A 22,672-nucleotide genomic window follows, 5' to 3' on the forward strand; every position below is an offset into this window, starting at 1 on the left:
CGTAGTATGTTCGTAGTATGTTGTACAAGCTATATGAGAATTTATTGAACAATAAAATTATTTTTCATTTTTATACTAATGAATTGTGGTTGAATAGGTTCTCATTTAATGAATTCTCGTACAATGATGATCAATTGAAAATCATTGAAGCGGAAGCATCTCAATTGATTGACGAGTTGCATAACGAAAAACTTAACGATCGAAAATCTTTTTAGTGATTAAAAAATAAGCTCACGTGATGGAGACATTTTTACTGGCTAAAAATTTAATGATTTAAAGCACTCTCGTAAGTTTTTGAAAGATTATGTAATCAATAATAACTATAAAACAAAATTTATGATAAGCGACAATAATAAAGTGACTATCGTATGCACGAGAAAGAACTTGTAGACTATAGGTAGTTGCCTCTAAAAGATCCATTGCACAAAGATGTGTGAAAAGTATGAAAGAGAATATATATGTGATGAATTATTGAGTAACCTTCAAGTGAAAAAAGTGTTTGTTGCGTGGATTGCAAGTGTTATTTGTAAACGCTTGCACGATAATCCGAAGATTAATCCAAACGAAATCATCAATGATATCAATCGCGAGAAAGGTGTGGAGATAAGTTACAAACAAGCACGGTATAGATGTGAATACACGAAAGAAGAGTTATATGGTTCGTATGAAGACTCATTCAAGATGCTTTCTATTTATTTCAATTATTTGATAAAGGCAAACTTAAGAACAATAGGTTTATTAAGACTGATAAAAAAGATGGATTTGAGTACATGTTCTTATCTTTTCGTTTGATGACTTTTTAAAAAGGTGCCCTCTAATTCTTATGGTAGATGACACATTTGTAAAAAAAAAATACAACGGTATATTATTGTCGGCTCATAGTATTTATCCTTGTAGTAAGATGTTTCTGGTCCACACTAGAAATTGGTCCGCAAACGATAACTAAAAAACTCGATTGTACCATGGTCAAGATGGTACATACATGGATATATGGTCATAAGAAGTATAGACCAAGAGCATAGTGACAAATATCGGCGATATTTTGAAAATATCACGATGCAATACTTTAGTTTGCCATTTTAAACTACAACAGATCACGATATTTTCATTAAAATGTGTAGCTTCACTATCATGAAAGGAAAAAGGTAAACAAAAAAAATGGGCTACATGCCAATCAGATATAGTTCTAATCCCTTATTTTGGTTCATAAATTAGAGATGGTCAGTTGTGTGGAAGCCAGATTTTCATTGGAAAGGGGCAAGTAACGGTCAATCAACAGTTGCTGAGAATGAATTCTCCTTTTGTTAAGGTTTCTCGTTTCCCCTAACTAAGAGAATTAACATAATATGACAAGCATGCAACAGAAAAATCATTTGCAATTGTAACAATCGGTCCAAAATTTCATGATAAAATTGCTCAGCATAAAGTATAATAAAATTGGCTAGTATAAAGTATAACTGCATTTAAATGTCCACGATTTAGAAAATGACAAAACTACATATTTATTTAAGGAATAAGCAAAAGGCTTTTTAGCTAATCCAGTATATGAATTAGAAATACTATCTGGTACTAATTGACACACGGCCAATATCACAATGAGAATACCCAGAATATATGATCATACATGCATCCCCCCAACTCTATCTCGAGGAATGAGACGCAACTCAGATCCATGTTTGAGGAAGACATTGCCTGAAGAAGCCAAAAATGTCAAAACAAGCAGAACCAAGCATAACAGTAGTAATAATAGCAGAGCATCAGCAGCAATAGTAGTAGTAGCAGTAGTAGCAAAAAAAAGTAAAGACCTACATGCTGCACTAAATTACTGCAATTCAAATGACAGCCAAGACCTATAGATGACATAACTTTTTTACAAACTACAATTAACTAGCTATTTAAGAAAAAACGAATTCTAGCAAGAACAGAAAAAATCATTTATTGAAAAGCAAGAGAGAAATACCTGCACTTTGTTGTGGGTTGATTCCTACACCATCTGTTCCAAGATAAAGAAAATATTAATTGGTAAGATCCAAGATAATAAACAAAAGCAAAGCACATTATTGAAACCTAGAGTGCGTCCAAGAAATGAAATTGTTAAACGGCTGCAACACCAATCTAAGATCATATTATTAAAAAGTCCATAGAAATCTATATCAAGACTCGGTCCTTGATGCACACAAAACCTCAGCTCTTATCTTCACTAAAGACAGAACTGTTTGCAAGTCTTTTAGAAGGCTAATCCAAATCTTCATGTTATTTCACTAAATTTTATCAGAGTACAGAAATTAACTTGGTGATAGGAGGCAATTCTTCTAGCAACAATGCCACAGATTCTTCATGTATTTTGCTAAAGAAAGTTGCTTCTTAGTATTCAGTATTCAGTAACATTATTCACAGATGCTGCTGATATCTAGTACTGGTAAATGAACTGAACAAACCAAACATAAGGTGTTCAAGCTCAGCTCATTTTTGTGGCGAGCCAAGCCAAGTTCAAGTTCATGGCAAGCCCGAGGTAAATGAACTGCGTTCTAGCTGGCTCGATTACAAAAAGGTATTTTTTTCAAAATTGAAAATAATAAGATTTGGCTTCTAAACCTACTGAGCCAAGCTCGAACTGGCTCACTTACAAAATAAATACATTAGTTCAATGCTCTAAGCAATCAGATTTTCACTCTAAACTTATTGCTTGCAAGCCAAACACTTCAACCATCTACACTCCATGATAATAAAATATATTTATTATTAATTATCGGGCTTATATGAGTCGAACCGAGCCAAGCCAAACACCTATTGTATGTGCACAACTTGCCAAGACTTTGTCAGGAATCTGAATGAGATCTTTACGATCTGAACACAAGACAAACTACGAGCGGCTCATCTTGTTTCCCACCAGCCCTACTGATACCGCTACAAAGCCTCCATAAGCACATGGGAAGCAATACTACTGAAGGTGGTTGTTTAATAACAAAAAACTTGTTTTCCTTTTCATCTGAAAATTCTGTTGTTTATTTCAATTCATACAACTCACCATGCAGTTGAAATTCCACTAGAGGGGGGGTGAATAGGGAATTACTAAACAGATCGATAAATTAAAAATATGATGCAATAAAGGCACAACACATAAACACAGAATATATACTGGTTCGGTCAAAACCCTGACCTACATCCAGTCCCCAAGCAAACCACTAGAGCTTTCCACTATAACATCCGAGTCACCGGATAAATAGTACAACACCCTCTTCCTCAAAGGTCTTCTTCTCTCAACAGAGAAAGGCAACACCCTCTTTCTCAGAGGTCTACTTCTTTCAACAAAGAAAAAAAACAGTGAATAACAGAAAGTTACAATACTTCCTATAGAACCTTCAGAATGATATGAATGCACGAATGAAGGATTCTCAGAATGTTCTGTTCTTTTCACTCAGAAGATACTCTTTGTCAAAGAGCTATTCTTGACTTTTTCGCTTTCTTTTCTCTTTCTTTTTCTAGGCTCTCTTTCAAATATCGAATAGGAATTTTTCTCGTTGTAAGCTCACGTATCCATTTCTTGTTGAAATAGTTTAATTGAGTGTGTTTATATAGCTTTAAAAAAGTAGTCGTTACTTATTTGAAATCGTAGTTTTTTTGAGATGTGAAATGTCATGTCATTTCAAAAACCAAATTTATGGGTTTTCGAAAAAGTCTTCTTTCCATAAAAGTAAAATATAGGGTACAATGGTCGTTGTAATATTTTAGGTAATATATATTTTATGTAAAAAGTCTATTTCTTACAATAGTACATTGAACATTGGATTGTAGGCTGTCATGTAGTTTTGTCTTTATCCTAATTAATGATTTGTGGTACATAAGTACTTCTTTACTTTAAATGAGTGTAAGTACAATAAATGCTTTGAGATATTTATTTGTACATAGTCATATCAAGAGTTTTCTTTATGATGTGTTTTTCAATGTCTACAGAGAGAATGAAGACTTTAAACAAGTCGATATTCTTGAGATGGATATTAACAAGGATTTCTTACAGGAGGTATTTAATGCTATACAAAGAGAATGATGACTTCAAGTAAGTCGACATTCTATGGGTTTTGTAAAAAGGTAACTAAAGTCTTTTCACCAAGTATTATATTTGTTTTTCTTTGTGTAGCCGATTTCCATGTTTTGTCTTTTTCCTACACATTTGAAATCATTTCTTTAAAAAGGTGACTAAAGTCTTTTCAACAAGTATTATATTTGTTTTTCTTTGTGTAGCCGATTTCCATGTTTTGTCTTTTTCCTACTTTTAAAATCATTACTTTTCAAGTTGTCTTGTGTATGATAGAAGGTACAATTATTGCTTTTTGAAATCATGAATTATATCATGTCAAAATACATTTTCCATAAAGGTTTGTAAGAAGGTACAATTATTGGTTTTCAAAAAAGGAGCTTTTTGAAACTATCGTATACTTTTATGAAATAACTTTTCTGAATGAGTATGCAATATGCATGCTTCTGAAGGTTCTGTTACATATGACTCTAAAGAAGAAAAAAGTCTTCAACTTGAGGTAGCCGATCTCTTTAGATGGTCTTTAGGAATGCATGGCTCATCAAGCTTTTTCTTCAAGGAGTATGATTGCACCATAGTTGTACTTGAACAGGAGGTCTCCATCCTTTTTGAGTGAGATATCCTTGCATCAAATACTCGTTAGATATATGGCAAAACATATCCAGTCATAATATAACATTTTTCAAGAAGACATATTATCATATTATATAAAATCAAATACGACAATGTATCATATTATATGACATCAAAATAGAGTTTCTCAACATTCTCCCCCTTTTTTATGATGACAAAATATGCTCCCCTGTCAAAAAGACATTATGCATAGAAATAATACTATCATAAAAATATTAAAAAATGTCAAAGACGAGTATTTTTCTCCAATAATAGAGACAGGTTTTTCTCCCCCTTTGTCATGGACAAAAAGGAAGGGATCAGAGTAAGCAGAGTTATTACAGACCAAAAAAAAAAATTTAAAGTTAAACCAAAATAATGTAAAGTTATTACAGTCCAAAAAGAGTTTATTTTGATTCGGAGGAAGGGTGAAACTTTCGGAGTAATGCATCTTGGCTGAGTTGCAGTGAAGCTTGATTCTTCAGAAGGAGATCCTGGGTGTTCTGGACATTGACAAGAGCTGAGAAGATGTCAAGGTCAGAAGTTACTGCTTGATCTGCTTCTTGAGGGCCTTCGTCGTCAGAGTTTAGGTGAGAGGACTCTTCTTCGTGGAGAGAGGAGTCATCAAATATATTGTTTGAGTAGTAGACGACATCTGTTGCAAGAGGAATCTGGAAGAATTCAAGAATGAGTGTGATGAAATATCCGAAGGGAAGAGACTTAAAGGAACGAAAGTTGATCATGTTGTGGAAGATGATACTGGACGAGTTGATGGGAAAGGCAGAGAAGATGGCATAAAGAAGAAGGGAGACTTCATTTGCATCTGGAAAGGCTTCAAGGTGAACCAAACTGCCTGGTAGGATGGTCAAAGATTTTATGGAGTGATAAGTGTGAATGAGATCCGGAAATCTCAACTCTGAAGCTTGGAGTAAGTCGGATGTGCAAGAGAAAGCCATTGCAAGAGCTTAGGAAAAACGAGCAAGAGAGAATAGCTTGGAAAGAGTAGTAGTTTGTAAGAGAATAGAGATATTCGTGGAGAATTGGTGAGAGATGAATCAATCTATTAAATAGAAGGAGAAAAGTAATGGTGATAAGAAATGAATGACATTGGAAGTGAAGGATTTTTAGATTTTAGCTGAAAGAGGAAATGCGTGAGTTGGAAATAAAGAGGCTTGTAAATGACAAATCAAATCAGTTTTTTTTTTTGGATGATAGTGTAGTTGGAAATAAGGATGCAATAATTTCTTATTTGAGAAATAAGGATGCAATAATTTCTTATTTGAGAAGAATTTTTGTAGGAGAGTGAAAAAAAATTATAAAGACAGATGAGTTGATATACGAATTTGAAAGAGAGAGAGAGAGATTATAAAGGACAACAATCACTTGATGTATGACATAAAGTCATGATTGATGTTTGGCTAAGAGGACATGGTTTTAATGGAGGGAGTTCATGGTTTTTGAAAACGATAAATTTAAATGTATAATGGTCACGGATGGAGATTCACTTTGTATTGGATAAAGAGCGACAAAAAAAAGTGTGGTACTAAATAGTACATAAAAAAAGAATGGTGGACAAGTTTTTGAAAATAATTATTCATAAAAAGGTGTGAATGATGACATGATAGAAATAGAGTGTACGTAATATATGATATAACAAATGATATAGTAAAATTATACGTGAAATACAACAACTTAACTTTAGAAGAAGGTAAAGAGAACTAAAAAGATAATCATTCGATTTTGACTAAAATTTGAAAAACAAGATTTCTCATAAAATACTATTCTTGTTTAAGTTACGTATAGGCAAGTTGAGAGGAATATGTTATCATGTTGAAGGTGAATTAACTTATCGTAAGAGAAGTTTTCACAAAAGGACAAAAATAATAAAAGGTGTTATGAGATGAGTGATGTGAACAATGTCATGATAGCTTTTACTTAATATAATTAGTTCTTATGGATATGAGTGAAAGGAAATAGGACAAGGAGTCATTATAGATGTGTACTTGAAAGATGACAAGTTGAAAGACATAAAGAATGTGTCATGATGAATGTGTTTTTATAAGTGTTTAGAGTATACGTGAATATAGAAACATAGTTTGTTTGTTTTTTTTTTAAATAAATATAAGAAATAGATAAGAATGAAACCGAATAAAATTAAATTTTAATAGAGCTCATAAGATGTTTTAGTCTTAGTAGGTGAGATTAATTATAAGCCACTTAGTTTGCATATTCCTAAATCTCTTTTAATTCGTGTAAAGTCTTCATGTTTTAATGGTTTAGTAAAGATGTCTGCTAACTGTTGATTAGTGGGTATGAATTCGAGTTTAATTATGTTGTTTAAGACTTGTTCTCTTAAGAAGTGGTGTCTTATTTGAATATGCTTAGTTCGTGAGTGTAAAATAGAATTTTTAGATAAGTTTATAGCACTAGTATTATCACAGAAAATAGTTGTATTTTCAAAATTTAAACTAAAATCTTTCAAAGTTTGTTTCATCCAGATAACTTGTGTACAAGCTAGGCTAGCAGCAATGTATTCAGCTTCAGAAGTTGATAAGGATGTTGAGAAACTCTGTTTTGATGTCACATAATATGATACACTGTCTTATTTAATTTCATATGATATGATAATATGTCTTCTTGAAAAATGTTATATAATGACTGGATATGTTTTGCCATATATCTAACGAGTATTTGATGCAAGGATATCTCACTCAAAAAGGATGGAGACCTCTTGTTCAAGTACAACTATGATGCAATCATACTCCTTGAAGAAAAAGCTTGTTGAGCCATGCAACTCTAAAGACCATCTAAAGATATCGGCTACCTCAAGTTGAAGATTTTTTTCTTCTTTAGAGTCATATGTAACAGAACCTTCAGAAGCATGCATATTGCATATTACATACTCACTCATAAAAGCTATCTCATAAAAGTATGCGATAGTTTCAAAAAGCTCCTTTTTGAAAACAAATAATTGTACTTTCTTACAACCCTTTATGAAAAAGGTATTTTGACATGATTTCAAAATGTAATAATTGTACCTTATATCATATACAAGACAACATGAAAAGAAATTATTTCAAATATAGGAAAAAGACAAAACATGAAATCGGCTACACAAAGAAAACAAATATAATATGTTTTGAAAAGACTCTAGTTACCTTCTTTAAAGAAATGATTTCAAATATAGGAAAAAGACAAAACATGAAATCGACTACACAAAGAAAACAAATATAATATGTTTTGAAAAGACTCTAGTTACCTTTCTTTAAAGAAATGATTTCAAATATAGGAAAAAGACAAAACATGAAATCGGCTACACAAAGAAACCAAATATAATATGTTTTGAAAAAGACTCTAGTTACCTTTTTACAAACTCATAGAATGTCGACTTAAAGTCATCATTCTCTCTGTATAGCATTAAATACCTTCTGTAAAGAATCCTTGTTAAATATCCTTCTCAAAAATGTCGACTAACTTGTAGTCTTCATTCTCTCTGTAGACTTTGAAAAACACAACATAAAGAAAACACTTAACATGACTATGTACAAATAAATATCTCAAAGCACTCATTGTACTTACACTCATTTAAAGTAAAGAAGTACCTATGTACCACAAATCATTAATTAAGATAAAGACAAAATCACATGACAACCTACAATCCAACGTTCAATGTACTATTGTAAGAAATAGACTTTTTACATAAAATATATATTACCTAAAATATTACAACGACTAGTGTACCCTATATTTTACTTTTATGGATAGAAGACTTTCTCAAATCTCTCTAAAGATGTTTTTTGAAATGACATGACATTTCACATCTCAAAAAGGCTACGATTTCAAAAAGCCAACGACTATTTTTTTAAGCTATAAAAACGCACTCAAATGAACTATTCAAACAAGGAGAATGGAATAAACAAGTGAGCTTACAACGAGAAAAATACCTATTCGATATTTGAAAGAGAGCCTAGAAAAAGAAAGAGAAAAAGTCAAAAATAACTCTTTGACAAAGAGTATCTTCTGAGTGACAAACAGAACATTCTGAGAATCCTTCATTCGTGTATTCATATCATCCTGAAGGTTCTATAGGAAGTATTGTAACTTTCTGTTATTCATTGTATTCCTTCTTTGTTGAAAGAAGTAGACCTCTGTGAAAGAGGGTGTTGCCCTTCTCTGTTGAGAGAAGAAGACCTCTGTGAAAGAGGGTGTTGTCCTTCTCTGTTGAGAGAAGAAGACCTCTGTGGAAGAGGGTGTGCCCCTTCTCTGTTGAGAGAAGAAGACCTCTGAGAAATAGGGTGTTGTACTATTTATCCGGTGACTCGGATGTTATAGTGAAAAGCTCAAGTGGTTCGCTTGGGGACTGGATGTAGGTCAGGGTTTTGACCGAACCAATATAAATCTCCATCCTTGGTTTGCTTAATATGCAGTCCAAGAAAGTAGTTGAGTTCTCTCATCATTCTCATTTCGAATTCCTTCTGCATGGACTTAGAAAATTCTTCACAGAGAGTGCTGTTAGTAGATCCAAAGATGATATCGTCCACATAAAACTTGAACAATTAAGGTATGATTATTCACAACTTTTACAAATAGAGTAGAGTCTGCTTTGCCTACCGAAAAAACGGTTTTTAATAAAAAGGTTTTGAGTCTATCATACCAAGCACGAGGTGCTTGTTTTAATCCATATAAGGCACGTTTTAGTTTGAAAACATGATCTGGATATTGTTCATTTTCAAAGCCTGGAGGTTGTTTACATAAACTTCTTCATTTATAAAACCATTAAGAAATGCACTTTTAACATCCATTTGATAAAGTTTAAAATCCATATAGCTTGCATATGCTAAAAACATCCTAATAGATTCAAGTCTAGCAACATGAGCAAATGTTTCATCAAAATCAATATCTTCCTCCTGGTTGTATCCTTGAGCTACTAGTCTTGCCTTGTTTCTTATAACATTACCTGTTTCATCTAGCTTGTTTCTGAAGATTCATCTTGTCCCAATGATCTGATGATCCTTTGGTCTTGGTACAAGATCCCAAACTTCATTTCTTTGGAATTGATTCAGTTCTTCAGTCATGGCTAGCATCCAGAACTCATCGATGATGGCTTCATCAATCTTCTTTGGTTCAAGTTGAGAAATGAATGTCATATTTGCAATCCGTTCTAGCTGAGCTCTAGTCTGAACCCCCTTTGTCAGGTTTCCTAAAATCTGCTTTTGAGGATGATCTTTGATTTCGACAAATGTTCTTTGATGATCATCTTCATTAGATTTGGCTGTGTTATTTAGGAACAAATTTGTACTTTCAACATCATCATCGTTAGACTGTTTAAGAACAGATTGATCAATAGATTCACAAAAACTGACATGCATATATTCTTCAATAGTATATGAACTCTTATTAAAAACTATATAAGCTTTAGTATGACTTGAATATCCTAAGAATATGCCTTCAATAGATTTAGCATCAAATTTATCCAGGCTATCTTTTGGGTTAAGGATAAAGCATTTACATCCAAAGACTTTAAAATAGTCTATTCTTGGAGTCCTGTCATAGAATAATTCATAGGGAGTTTTATTTAATAAGGGTCTAATAAGAACTCTATTTGAAATACAGCATGCAGTATTAACAGCTTCTGCCCAGAAAGATTTAGCAAGATTATTATGTTGGAGCATAGTTCTAGCAGATTCCTGAAGGGTTCTATTTTTTCTTTCTACTACCCTATTTTGAGGTGCAGCTCTAGGAAAGGCAAAGTTATGAGAAATACCATGCAAGTTACAAAAAATTTCAAAAAGTTCATTTTCAAATTCTCCTCCATGGTCACTGTTAAATTGTCTACGAAGAGACAATACACATACGAGCACAAATACTTTATAAAAGAAGTGCACGATAGCACTCTCACAACACTTGAACAAAATATGCAAAAAGCATATAAATAATAAACATGCAATAATGCATGTTAGAAAGTGACTTGGAATGCATTGGATTCAATAATGAACCCATACCTATGCACGTGAAGTGCAAACATACCCATTAAAGGGAACAACATAAGCACATAATGTGCTAATACATAAAACCCAAAAAAGGGAAAAATATGACATAAAGTCATAAGTTACATATCATTGAAGAATAAATGGAAAAGGGGTAAAAACCCCATTACAATGGAGCATAAGCTCCCTCAAGAAGTGGAAAATACAAAGGGGGAGACCCCTATTTATAACACAAGAAAGGAGCCACTTAGGGGGCTCCCAAAGGAGTCGTTGGGAGCCCCCAACGGTCACATTTGTGACCGTTGGGGGCTCCCCAACGACTCTTTGGGGAGCCACCCTAGGTTGCGCAAACCACGAAAAAAGGAAAAAATAAAAAATAAAATAAAAGATAAAATTACAAACATATTCCAAATGGAATATGTGTAAAACTGGAAATGTCTAAACTACCCCTATGCCTATAAATAGAGAAATATATATTTTATATATATAATTAGGATAATACATATGCATATATACCATATATGAATATGTATTATACTTTATATATATAAAATATATATAATATTACAAATGTTGAATGATACATTTTAACACCCCCCCTCAAGCTTTGCGTGGGGGAACGAAAAGGTTGAAGACGGCAAGAAGAAGAATCTCAAAGCTTCAAGAGCCTTCAGAACGAATGTCATTGTAAATATCTTCCTCCAATGTCTTTATCGATGAGCACCTTCTATCCAAGGGACTTCCTTTTCTCTTATCTTCAAGATCATGAGAAAAGAAAACAACAAAGAACAAGTAAAAAATACATTTGCACTTTACTCAAAAAGGAACATTCCTAACAAGGTGCAAAATTTATGTATAATATGATAGTTACTTTAGCATGAAACGAAAAATTTAGAAAACCAAAGTTTCTAAATCATACATTATGTTAAAACAAAAATGAGCGAAAGCACATTATGCAAAAATAAATTGCAAGAATGCATAATGCATTCATAAGGTCCAACATTGGACAAATAAAACCCCATAATGAGGAATAACAAAATGATCCACGAAGGGATACCACAAGAAGCCTACGAAGAGGCATAAAATACATATGCTTTATTGAATGAGAGCCCAAAAAAGGCCATAAAGAGCATATGCATATACTTATCATTAAATGAATTAATACTCAAAGAACTCATTAATGATCATGCTTCAAACATGTAATGAAATGCCAAACAAGAGAAACGAAGTCTCCAAGCATACTTTAGGTAAAATAAACCCAAGAGTTCACAAGGTTTTAAAATCATTTATGAAAGTCACACTTAATGAAAAAAAAAAACATATTTTACATATAAGGGTGGCAAAAACCATAAGCACTTAATATATAGATTAAATGCTAAGAAATCAACTTGATATGCATATCAAAAAGATGATTCACTTGAAAAACACAAGTCATGAATGGAATTTTGCAAATTTCAATAATAGTTCATCTATTACAAACAACTTCCTCATTAGTTCTCCAAAAACCCATAAATCAAGTGTATAAGCTACTAGATCAAGAATATAAAGCCATTAAAGGCCAAAGACACATACAAAGGTGTGTAAAAGAACCTCTTGTCTACATATAATAATACTTGACATAAGTGCATCTACGACAAGAACAAGAGCATACATGCCAACATGGACTAAAAAGTATCTCTTGTCTACGTAAAAATACCCTTAAAACCAAGTATGTTCAGCTACTAGAACAAGATTAATAAGCCAACCATGAGCTAAAACATAATACATCTCTTGTCTACATAAGATGGCACTTGAAATGAGTGAAATAAGCCAACCATGGGCATACATCTAAGCGACTAGAACAAGAACACAAACGCCAACATGGACTAAGACCACACACGATGGTGTGCATCAACGTGTCTTGTCTACATATGATAACACTCAAGACAAGTGTGTTCAGCTACTAGACCAAGAGAGCAAAAGCCAACAAAGGCCAAAAACACACACGAAGGTGTAATAAAATTCTTGTCTACATATGATAACACTTAGATAATGGGCTTTAAAAGGAAAAGACTTTTGAGGCAATAAACCTGTAATGAAAATAAACCTTGAATAAAACAATACTCCTTTTTAAAATGAACTCTCATAGCAATAATATGTATGTAAAAAATATCTTCAACAAGATACTATAATCGATAAAATAAAATTCTTGAGAACAAATGTGTGAATATACACACACCAAGAACACTTAGAATACTTGTGAAAAAACACAAGACCACAAAATCATAAATTTATTGCCATGTAAAAGTATCTCCAACAAGATACAACGATCAAGACCTTAATATTCTTGATAATAAACCCACCATGAATGCACAATAAGAATGCTTTTAGAACACTTGTGCACAAAGAGCACAACACACGGAATCACAAATGTGCAAATGCACTCATAAAATTCTTAAAATAAAAGGTTGGGCTATAATCCCAAAACACCTTGATTTTAAATATACCTTAAAACATTTAAGGTTTCAAACACCATATGTCCATCACATTTACATAGAAGCATCCATAATATCAATGGCCACACCAAACGAGTGACACACTCATATAGCAAATCATTCTAGAGTCCCAAGGTGCCCATAACTCACCTCAACCACCATCTATAATATGGTAAGTGGACAAACTAAAAATAACATAACAATGAGTGACACCCTCATAATTAGAGATCATATATCAAATCATTTTAGAGTCCTAAGGTGCCCATAACTCACCTCAATCACCATCTATAATATGGCAAGTGGACAATCTAAAATGACATAACACAAGATGCCCTTAACTCTCCTTAACAATTATCTCTAATACAACAATAAAAAGGCCAAATAAATGATGCATAAAATAACATGTGATGGACAACTATAAATGCCACAAAAGGACAATAAACACATAAGGAATCATTTTCCAAAAGGTTTTTACAAAGAGGACCGATTAACAAATTGAATCAAAGGTCCAATATAATCCACCAAAACAATTTTGCATAAACACAAATTATGCTTAATCTTCAAAAGAAGTCTTATACATCAAAAAAGACTTTATTATGCAACAAACATAACATGAAATATTAAGCAATATCATGTGTACGAACCGATTTGGAACAAACAAGCCTTAACTATGAAAGATATAAGGTGCAATTAAGCGGTGAAGTTGGTGAAGTTCGAAAATAACAAACTTAGGCCAATATAGGCATTCATAAAGATGGTGAAGTTCGAAAAGCTTATCTACTATTGCAACTTAAAAATGATACTCATAAACAACCATGAGGTCTTCACAAAAGAGTATATACTCACAAGACGATTATAAGGACCGAAAGGCTCCTTAAGGAGAGCTTAAACATAAATAAAATTCCCAACGAAGGGGAAAACTCCATTTAAAGTGGAAGAAATCCCAACAAAATAGATTTAAAAACCTTATGATAAAATAAGATTGTACTATGGCATAAATAAAAATTAAACATTTATTGAGGGAAAATCAAAAAACATGACTTAATAGATTATTAAGCACTTACAATATTCACTAATGAACAAACAAAAGGGCAAACACCCAAACCCACAAGAGACAACACAACATAAAAATATAAATATCTCTTATTGAAAAGAGAGAGAGCTCTCTAAATGTTGAAAACATCCTTAAGAGTGTAAAGATGAAAAGAAAATCACCATATTCCATAAGACCATTTAAAACTTTCTTAATTAAATGTTGCTCATATAAAACGGACACATTTGGTAAGAGAACATAATATGGAATTTTTCATATATGACAAAACATTTTTCAAAAAACTATATTTCAAATATTTTAATCTTATCATACCTTTCTTTAAATACTAAACATTCATATAAAGGTATTCTCATAAACAAGGTTAGATTTAAAATGTAAATTCAAAGTTCCAATGGTCATAAATTTTTACCGATCCATTTAAATCTAATTTTGAGCAATCATATATCTAATTTTTCGCAAAACAAGTTATCATTTAAAAATTTTCAAAGAAAAACATACGAAAAAGATTCAATGGAGTAGCAAGTAACTCAAATTTTTATAAAAGGACTTAATGACAAAGACCTCACATAAAGAACATATTAAATTCTTCATACAATACTTCTAAGAAGTAGAAAGCATACCGAATAACTATATAAAAGAAAACAATAGAGAGAAACGAATACTTCACCATTTTTCTTTAAAATTCTTGAACACCACGCTTCCCGATGCACCACATAGCAACTCGATCTCAACCTGGCTCTGATACCATGTTAAATTGTCTACGAAGAGACAATACACATACGAGCACAAATACTTTATAAAAGAAGTGCACGATGGCACTCTCACAACACTTGAACAAAATATGCAAAAAGCATATAAATAATAAACATGCAATAATGCATGTTAGAAAGTGACTTGGAATGCATTGGATTCAATAATGAACCCATACCTATGCACGTGAAGTGCAAACATACCCATTAAAGGGAACAACATAAGCACATAATGTGCTAATACATAAAACCCAAAAAAGGGAAAAATATGACATAAAGTCATAAGTTACATATCATTGAAGAATAAATGGAAAAGGGGTAAAAACCCCATTACAATGGAGCATAAGCTCCCTCAAGAAGTGGAAAATACAAAGGGGGAGACCCCTATTTATAACACAAGAAAGGAGCCACTTAGGGGGCTCCCAAAGGAGTCATTGGGAGCCCCCAACGGTCACATTTGTGACCGTTGGGGGCTCCCCAACGACTCTTTGGGGAGCCACCCTAGGTTGCGCAAACCACGAAAAAAGGAAAAAATAAAAAATAAAATAAAAGATAAAATTACAAACATATTCCAAATGGAATATGCGTAAAACTGGAAATGTCTAAACTACCCCTATGCCTATAAATAGAGAAATATATATTTTATATATATAATTAGGATAATACATATGCATATATACCATATATGAATATGTATTATACTTTATATATATATAAAATATATAATATTACAAATGTTGAATGATACATTTTAACGGTCACTACGGATTTTTACAATGGAACAAGATTTTTCATTTTGTAATTTTTTGCACAAAATTTCAAATTGACAAAACGTGTCACTTTTGTTTTTCAAAAATATTACCCAAGTAAATCTTGAGTAGTCATCCACAATGACAAAAACGTATTTATTGTGATTAAGACTAGCTACTCTAGAAGGACCAAAAAGATCCAGGTGGAGAAGCTCTAAAGGTCTTTTGCTTGAAATGATATTTTTTTATTTGAAAGATGATTTTGATAGTTTTCCTAGTTGACATGCATCACAAAAATAATTCTTTTTAAAAGATATTTTGGGTAACCCACGTACTAACTTATCTTTAGCTAATTTAGACATGTATTTGGAGTTGACATGACCCATTCTCATGTGCCATAAATATTGAGTGTCATTATTAGCTATAAGGCAATGTTCAGTGATATTTTCTAGGTATAGTTCATATATATTATTTCTCCTTATACCTTTTAAGATGATGTTCTCGTTGGTGTCTGCTATAAGACAAGCATCATGATTAAAGCTAACATTATAACCTGTGTCACACATTTGACTAATACTTAGAAGGTTATGTTTTAAGCCTTTAACCAAGAGAACGTCTTTGATAAGAGGTTTATCAATATTATCAATATTACCAATACCAATTATCAAACCTTTGTTGTTATCTCCAAAAGTGATCGTTCCTCCTTCTTTATGATGAAGAACAGCAAAAAGGTCTGGATGTTCTGTCATGTGCTTTGAACATCCACTGTCTAGTATTCATCTGTTCTTCTTCTTTGGAGCTTGCAAAACATTAAGTAAAACTTCTTTTTGGTACCCAGTCGGGTCCCTTTTTGTTAGATTTTGGAACCCAAATCCATTTTGATTTAGGTTTGTCTACAGCTTTAAAGGAGTTTAAGGAATTAAAATTATAGTACTCCTTTTTAGGTTCAGAAGAACTTTTTGCAAAAGTAGTCTTTTGATTCATACAAGAAGGCTTGTTGAAATGAGAGTAGCCAATATCATTCTTGTAAAAAGAGACTTTTCGAGAGGATAGGAGTTTATCCAAGTTCTCTTTTCCTTTAGTAAACTTGAAAACCGTTTTCATAAGGTTCTCAGTTTTACTTTTTAATTCTGAAATTTCTACTTGCAGATTTTTAGTCTTGGAGCTAGTAGAAGAGATTTCAGAAGTAATAAGAAGATTTTTCTTTTGTAACTCAGAATTTTCAATACTGAGTTTTTCATTTTTCAGAATGAGCTCTAGATTCTCAGATTTCAAATGTCTATTTTTGAGAATCGTTTTCCTTGATTCTTCAAAAAGTTCCTGAAAAGGATTTTGAAGTTCTTCAAAGGAGAAATCAAGGGATTCACTTACAGAGCTTTCTGCCATGAAGCACATGTTGGCGGTTTCTGCTTCATCATCATTTGACTCTTCACTTGTGGATGGTTCTGAATCATCCCATTGAGCATGCAGAGCCTTTTTCTTGAAGAACCTTTTCTTTGGTTCCTCAGTCTTGGATTTTCTTTTGAGAAGAGGACAGTCACGTCTCAAGTGACCTGGCTTATTACACTGGTAGCACATAGAATCTTCCTTTGGGTTTTTTCTTTCTTTGTGCTTATTTGGAAGTTGGTTCCTTCTCATAAAGCGCTGGAATTTTCTAGTGAGTAGCGCAATCTCAATTTCTTTTTCTGAGTCCTCATCCTCAGATAGAGCTGGGAAGGCTAGAGTTTTCTTTAAAGGTTGTTCCTCTTCCCTTCTTTCCTTCATGTGGACTTCATAGGCCATAAGATTGCCTATTAAATCATCGAGGGTAAGCTTGGACAAATCTTGAGCTTCTTCAATAGCAGTAGTCTTTTTCTCCCAATCAGTTATGAGAGATCTCAAGATTTTCTTCACCTTTTCTGTCTGAGAGTGGGTTACACCCAGAGATTTCAGATCGTTGGTGATGTTGGTGAATCCGGTGAACATCTCTGTGATGGGTTCATCTTTGTTCATTTTGAACAACTCATATTTTCTGACAAGAGATGAGATTTTGGCTTCTTTCACTTTGTTGGTTCCTTCATGAATAACCTCCAAAGAATGTCAAATATCATATCCAGATTCACATATAGATATTCTATTGAATTCATTCTGATCAATGGCACAATATAAGGCATTCATAGCCTTTGCATTTAGATTTGCCATTTTCTTTTTTTCATCAGACCATAAGCTATAGTCTGTGGATGGAGATGTGTATGGATGCTCAACAATTTTTCATACAGCAAAATTTATGGACTTGAGAAATATAGTCATTCTGCACTTCCAGTATCCATAGTTGGAGCCATTGAAGAAAGGAGGACGAGATGCGTGTTGACCTTCAATATCACGAGCATAGGAGGTAGATGTCATTTGTGTTGGAAGACTTGTTATGTCGAAACCAGCAAACCTGCTCTGATACCAAATGAAATTCCACTAGAAGGGGGATGAATAGGGAATTACTAAACAGATCGATAAATTAAAAATATGATGCAATAAAGGCACAACACATAAACACAGAATATATACTGGTTCGGTCAAAACCCTGACCTACATCTAGTCCCCAAGCAAACCACTTGAGCTTTCCACTATAACATCCGAGTCACCGGATAAATAGTACAACACCCTCTTCCTCAAAGGTCTTCTTCTCTCAACAGAGAAGGACAACACCCTCTTTCTCAGAGGTCTACTTCTTTCAACAAAGAAAGAAAACAGTGAATAACAGAAAGTTACAATACTTCCTATAGAACCTTCAGAATGATATGAATGCACGAATGAAGGATTCTCAGAATGTTATGTTCTTTTCACTCAGAAAATACTCTTTGTCAAAGAGCTATTCTTGACTTTTTCTCTTTCTTTCCTCTTTCTTTTTCTAAGCTCTCTTTCAAATATCGAATAGGAATTTTTCTCGTTGTAAGCTCACGTATCCATTTCTTGTTGGAATAGTTTAATTGAGTGTGTTTATATAGCTTTAAAAAAGTAGTCGTTACTTGTTTGAAATCGTAGTCTTTTTGAGATGTGAAATGTCATGTCATTTCAAAAACCAAATTTATGGGTTTTCGAAAAAGTTTTCTTTCCATAAAAGTAAAACATAGAGTACAATAGTCGTTGTAATATTTTAGGTAATATATATTTTATGTAAAAAGTCTATTTCTTACAATAGTACATTGAACGTTGGATTGTAGGCTGTCATGTAGTTTTATTTTTATCCTAATTAATGATTTGTGGTACATAAGTACTTTTTTACTTTAAATGAGTGTAAGTATAATAAATGCTTTGAGATATTTATTTGTACATAGTCATATCAAGAGTTTTCTTTATGATGTGTTTTTCAATGTCTACAGAGAGAATGAAGACTTTAAACAAGTCGACATTCTTGAGATGGATATTAACAAGGATTTCTTACAGGAGGTATTTAATGCTATACAAAGAGAATGATGACTTCAAGTAAGTCGACATTCTATGGGTTTTGTAAAAAGGTAACTAAAGTCTTTTCACCAAGTATTATATTTGTTTTTCTTTGTGTAGCCGATTTCCATGTTTTATCTTTTTCCTACACATTTGAAATCATTTCTTTAAAAAGGTGACTAAAGTCTTTTCAACAAGTATTATATTTGTTTTCCTGTGTAGCCGATTTCCATGTTTTGTCTTTTTCCTACTTTTAAAATCATTACTTTTCAAGTTGTCTTGTGTATGATAGAAGGTACAATTATTGTTTTTTGAAATCATGAATTATATCATGTCAAAATACCTTTTCCATAAAGGTTTGTAAGAAGGTACAATTATTGGTTATCAAAAAAAGAGCTTTTTGAAACTATCGTATACTTTTATGAAATAACTTTTCTGAATGAGTATGCAATATGCATGCTTCTGAAGGTTCTGTTACATATGACTCTAAAGAAGAAAAAAGTATTCAACTTGAGGTAGCCGATCTCTTTAGATGGTCTTTAGGAATGCATGGCTCATCAAGCTTTTTCTTCAAGGAGTATGATTGCACCATAGTTGTACTTGAACAGGAGGTCTCCATCCTTTTTTAGTGAGATATCCTTGCATCAAATACTCGTTAGATATATGGCAAAACATATCCAGTCATAATATAACATTTTTCAAGAAGACATATTATCATATTATATAAAATCAAATACGACAGTGTATCATATTATGTGACATCAAAATAGAGTTTCTCAATAGCAGTTAGCAACCACCAACTCCATATCATAGACCATCTCTTACTATTCTTGAAGATGACTGGTCCAAGCAGCAAGCCCCTTGCCCAAGATTCATGTCTCACATCTACCTTCAGTTTCAGCCAGCACAACTGCAAGATTTTTCAAAGACATCAGGCCTGTTACAAATCCACTTTATTTTATCATCTTCTTCATTTGGTCTCAAGCCTAAAATTAGCTTCACTAAATCCAACCTTTCCTCGAACTCTTCATCTTTGAAAACATTTTGTAGTCCATTTCAAGATTTACGATCTCTCATACCATCAAACTTAACAAAATCCTAAAGCTTTCACACCTTGATAATAAGACCCAAGCTCATTAACAGATTGTGCACAAACAACATCAGGATTGCTCAACTAAATTCCTTCTGCTGGATATATGAAAGAACGGAATTGCCCCTTCTCCTATCTCCTTACTACCATGGGCATGAGACAATAAGAATAAAGGGAAAAGGAACCATCTTAGTTTTTTCTCACATATGACGCAACAGCAACTTTTCATGCTACGTATCTGATGGAATGGATGAAAGGGAAAAAGATGGTTATCTTCATCTCGTACAAGGATGAGACTTGCTACCATCCTTTTCTTTCATTGCCAATAATAACAAATGTAAACAAGAGCAGCAGAGAAGGCAATTTCACCCAAGAAAAACTAAAAGGGATACACTGATTGAGTTCATGCTCGACCTATATCAGGCAAGGATCAAGCATTGTACAGGCACATGTCAAGCTGGAGACACCCTTATGCTGCTTATGTGAAAACCCGAAAAGAACGAATCATTGTGAAGCACAAGCAATGGACAACATACCAACGACTTTAGATTATTAGTTTCGAGCACTAGAACGAAATCCATTCTCACCACAAGCTTCTAATAATATGGTCATGATCTACCATCACGTGCAGCTATCTCTATTATATAAAAAGAAAGAAGAAAGATCAAATCCACTAGCATTAAAATCTCAAATTAGGATATCTAAGGAGAAACAAACAAGTCAGGGTATCCATCAGATTGCATATGACTCACATATCCACCATCCTGAGTTACAATTACTCATTCCCCTTTGCTCTTTCTTCTTGGGGACCACTAAATCAATCCGATCTTTCATAGGTTCATACGGCAGCCGCGGCGAGAATATAACAAGATTACACAGACTGATTCGATCAAGAAATTGAGGGAATTCGAATGGCTCATCCATAATCACAAGCTTATGCAACTTTCTACATATGGATGAAAGAGGATGTGAATCTACAGAAGAAAGGGTGATGGGAATCGGTTTACCGTTGGTGATAATGGCGCTGGTCTGGGGAGGAACCTTGAATTCCTCGGCGGCGAATTTCAGGACCGCCGTGAATGGGGCTTCCTCTGGAACGCTGAATCTGATAATAGAAAAGATGGGAAAAAAACTTATATACCCAAATAAAAGGAGAAATAAGCAAAAGAGTTTCAATTTCATGCATCACCAACAACTGAGAGAGAGAGAGAGAGATTACACTTTGAAGGGGAGCTTTGGATCAGAGGTGAGGGTAACTTTGAAGGAGACCTTACCTCCACCAGCCATGACTGGGTGGTTGATTCTGAGCTTGAGATTTTTTTGGGGTTTTTTTTCTCAGATGATGATGGTTTCCCTTACCCCCAAAAACCTACCTATAGAGTTGCCTGGTTTATAGACTATTCAATAACAAGTAGGGGAAAATGACATCTTCAAAAAAAAAAACAGACAAAAAAGGAAGGGAAAATGGATCCTGGTCACCCCACCTCTTACCCAAACCCGTTCAGGCCCAAGTGGCCAACCAAACCCGGGTTTTCTTTCTCTTCTATTTTAGGGTAGGGTGTACTTTGTTTTCGCACAAACAGAGTACGAATTGAGTATTGTCCACAGTAATTTTTTTTTTTTTGGTTGTGAATCGGCCGGAATCAGTAGATTATTTGTGTCGTATGGCCGGAAAATCGATACAAAAATAACCTGGTTAGGATTTTTCTCAAATAAATCATAAAATACTATAAATTAGTTTTAAAAATTTTTAAATATTTTTGAGACACAGTGTCAACTTCTGGTTAAAAAGTTGGTTGATTCAGATCGATTCAGGCCTGAATTGGAATCGCCCGGTTCACCTGAATCGCTGGCCTATCGAATTTGATGGCCGATACACGAATTTGACAATATTGTATAAATGTGATTTTGGTTTTTGTGAGGACTAGCTTTTGGATTTTTTATTATAACATTTGAGCATTATTTTTAAAAATAAAATCAACTGTAAAATTTTTGTGAATTTTAATGCATAAAAAAACATGCATTTCATTAAAAAAATAGGCAAATATCGAATATTGGATACATTGTCATTTTATTGTGATGTTTTACAGTTTATTATAATATTGAAAATGTGATACTTTTACCTATAGACTTTTTCATGTAGGACATTTTTTTCCTGTTTCATGTTTTCCCAAGAACAAGATTTATGACATTGTCTAAAGGGTTCTATTTGAATTGATCTGGATCTAGACACTGGATCCACTTGAACGATCCAAGTGTGTCCTTGTGTGCGTGTAGTAGACCTAGTGATGATTGGGACCCAATTTCTTGTGGCCATGTTCATCTGACCAAATATTCCTTTTTTATGGTATGATGCCCACGTCTCATCCGTAGTGACAAAAAGTCAAAAACGGCAAAATATCGGCAGCCAAAAACTCGGAGAAATCTCAGCAATAAAAAAAAAAATTTACAAGAAAATATAAATAAAAATATTCAAAAATAAAAACTACAGTTTTTTCATG

General features: G+C 33.2%; 1 protein-coding gene across 1 annotated transcript; it reads right to left on the reverse strand.

Annotated features, from left to right (window-relative positions):
- Positions 1-1,437: 1,437 nt before the first annotated feature.
- Positions 1,438-21,550, reverse strand: LOC149837807 (ubiquitin-fold modifier 1). The gene is made up of 4 exons (XM_090006208.1): positions 21,391-21,550; positions 21,179-21,276; positions 1,961-1,993; positions 1,438-1,692 (listed from the first exon to the last, which is right to left on the reverse strand). Exons 1-4 carry the CDS (start codon positions 21,456-21,458, stop codon positions 1,619-1,621), a joined length of 273 nt encoding a protein of 90 aa, XP_089862334.1. The 5' UTR covers positions 21,459-21,550; the 3' UTR covers positions 1,438-1,618.
- Positions 21,551-22,672: the final 1,122 nt, after the last annotated feature.

This window comes from Nuphar pumila, chromosome 5 (genome assembly GCF_984573655.1).
Source record: "Nuphar pumila chromosome 5, dmNupPumi1.hap1.1, whole genome shotgun sequence".
Taxonomy (NCBI): domain Eukaryota; kingdom Viridiplantae; phylum Streptophyta; class Magnoliopsida; order Nymphaeales; family Nymphaeaceae; genus Nuphar; species Nuphar pumila.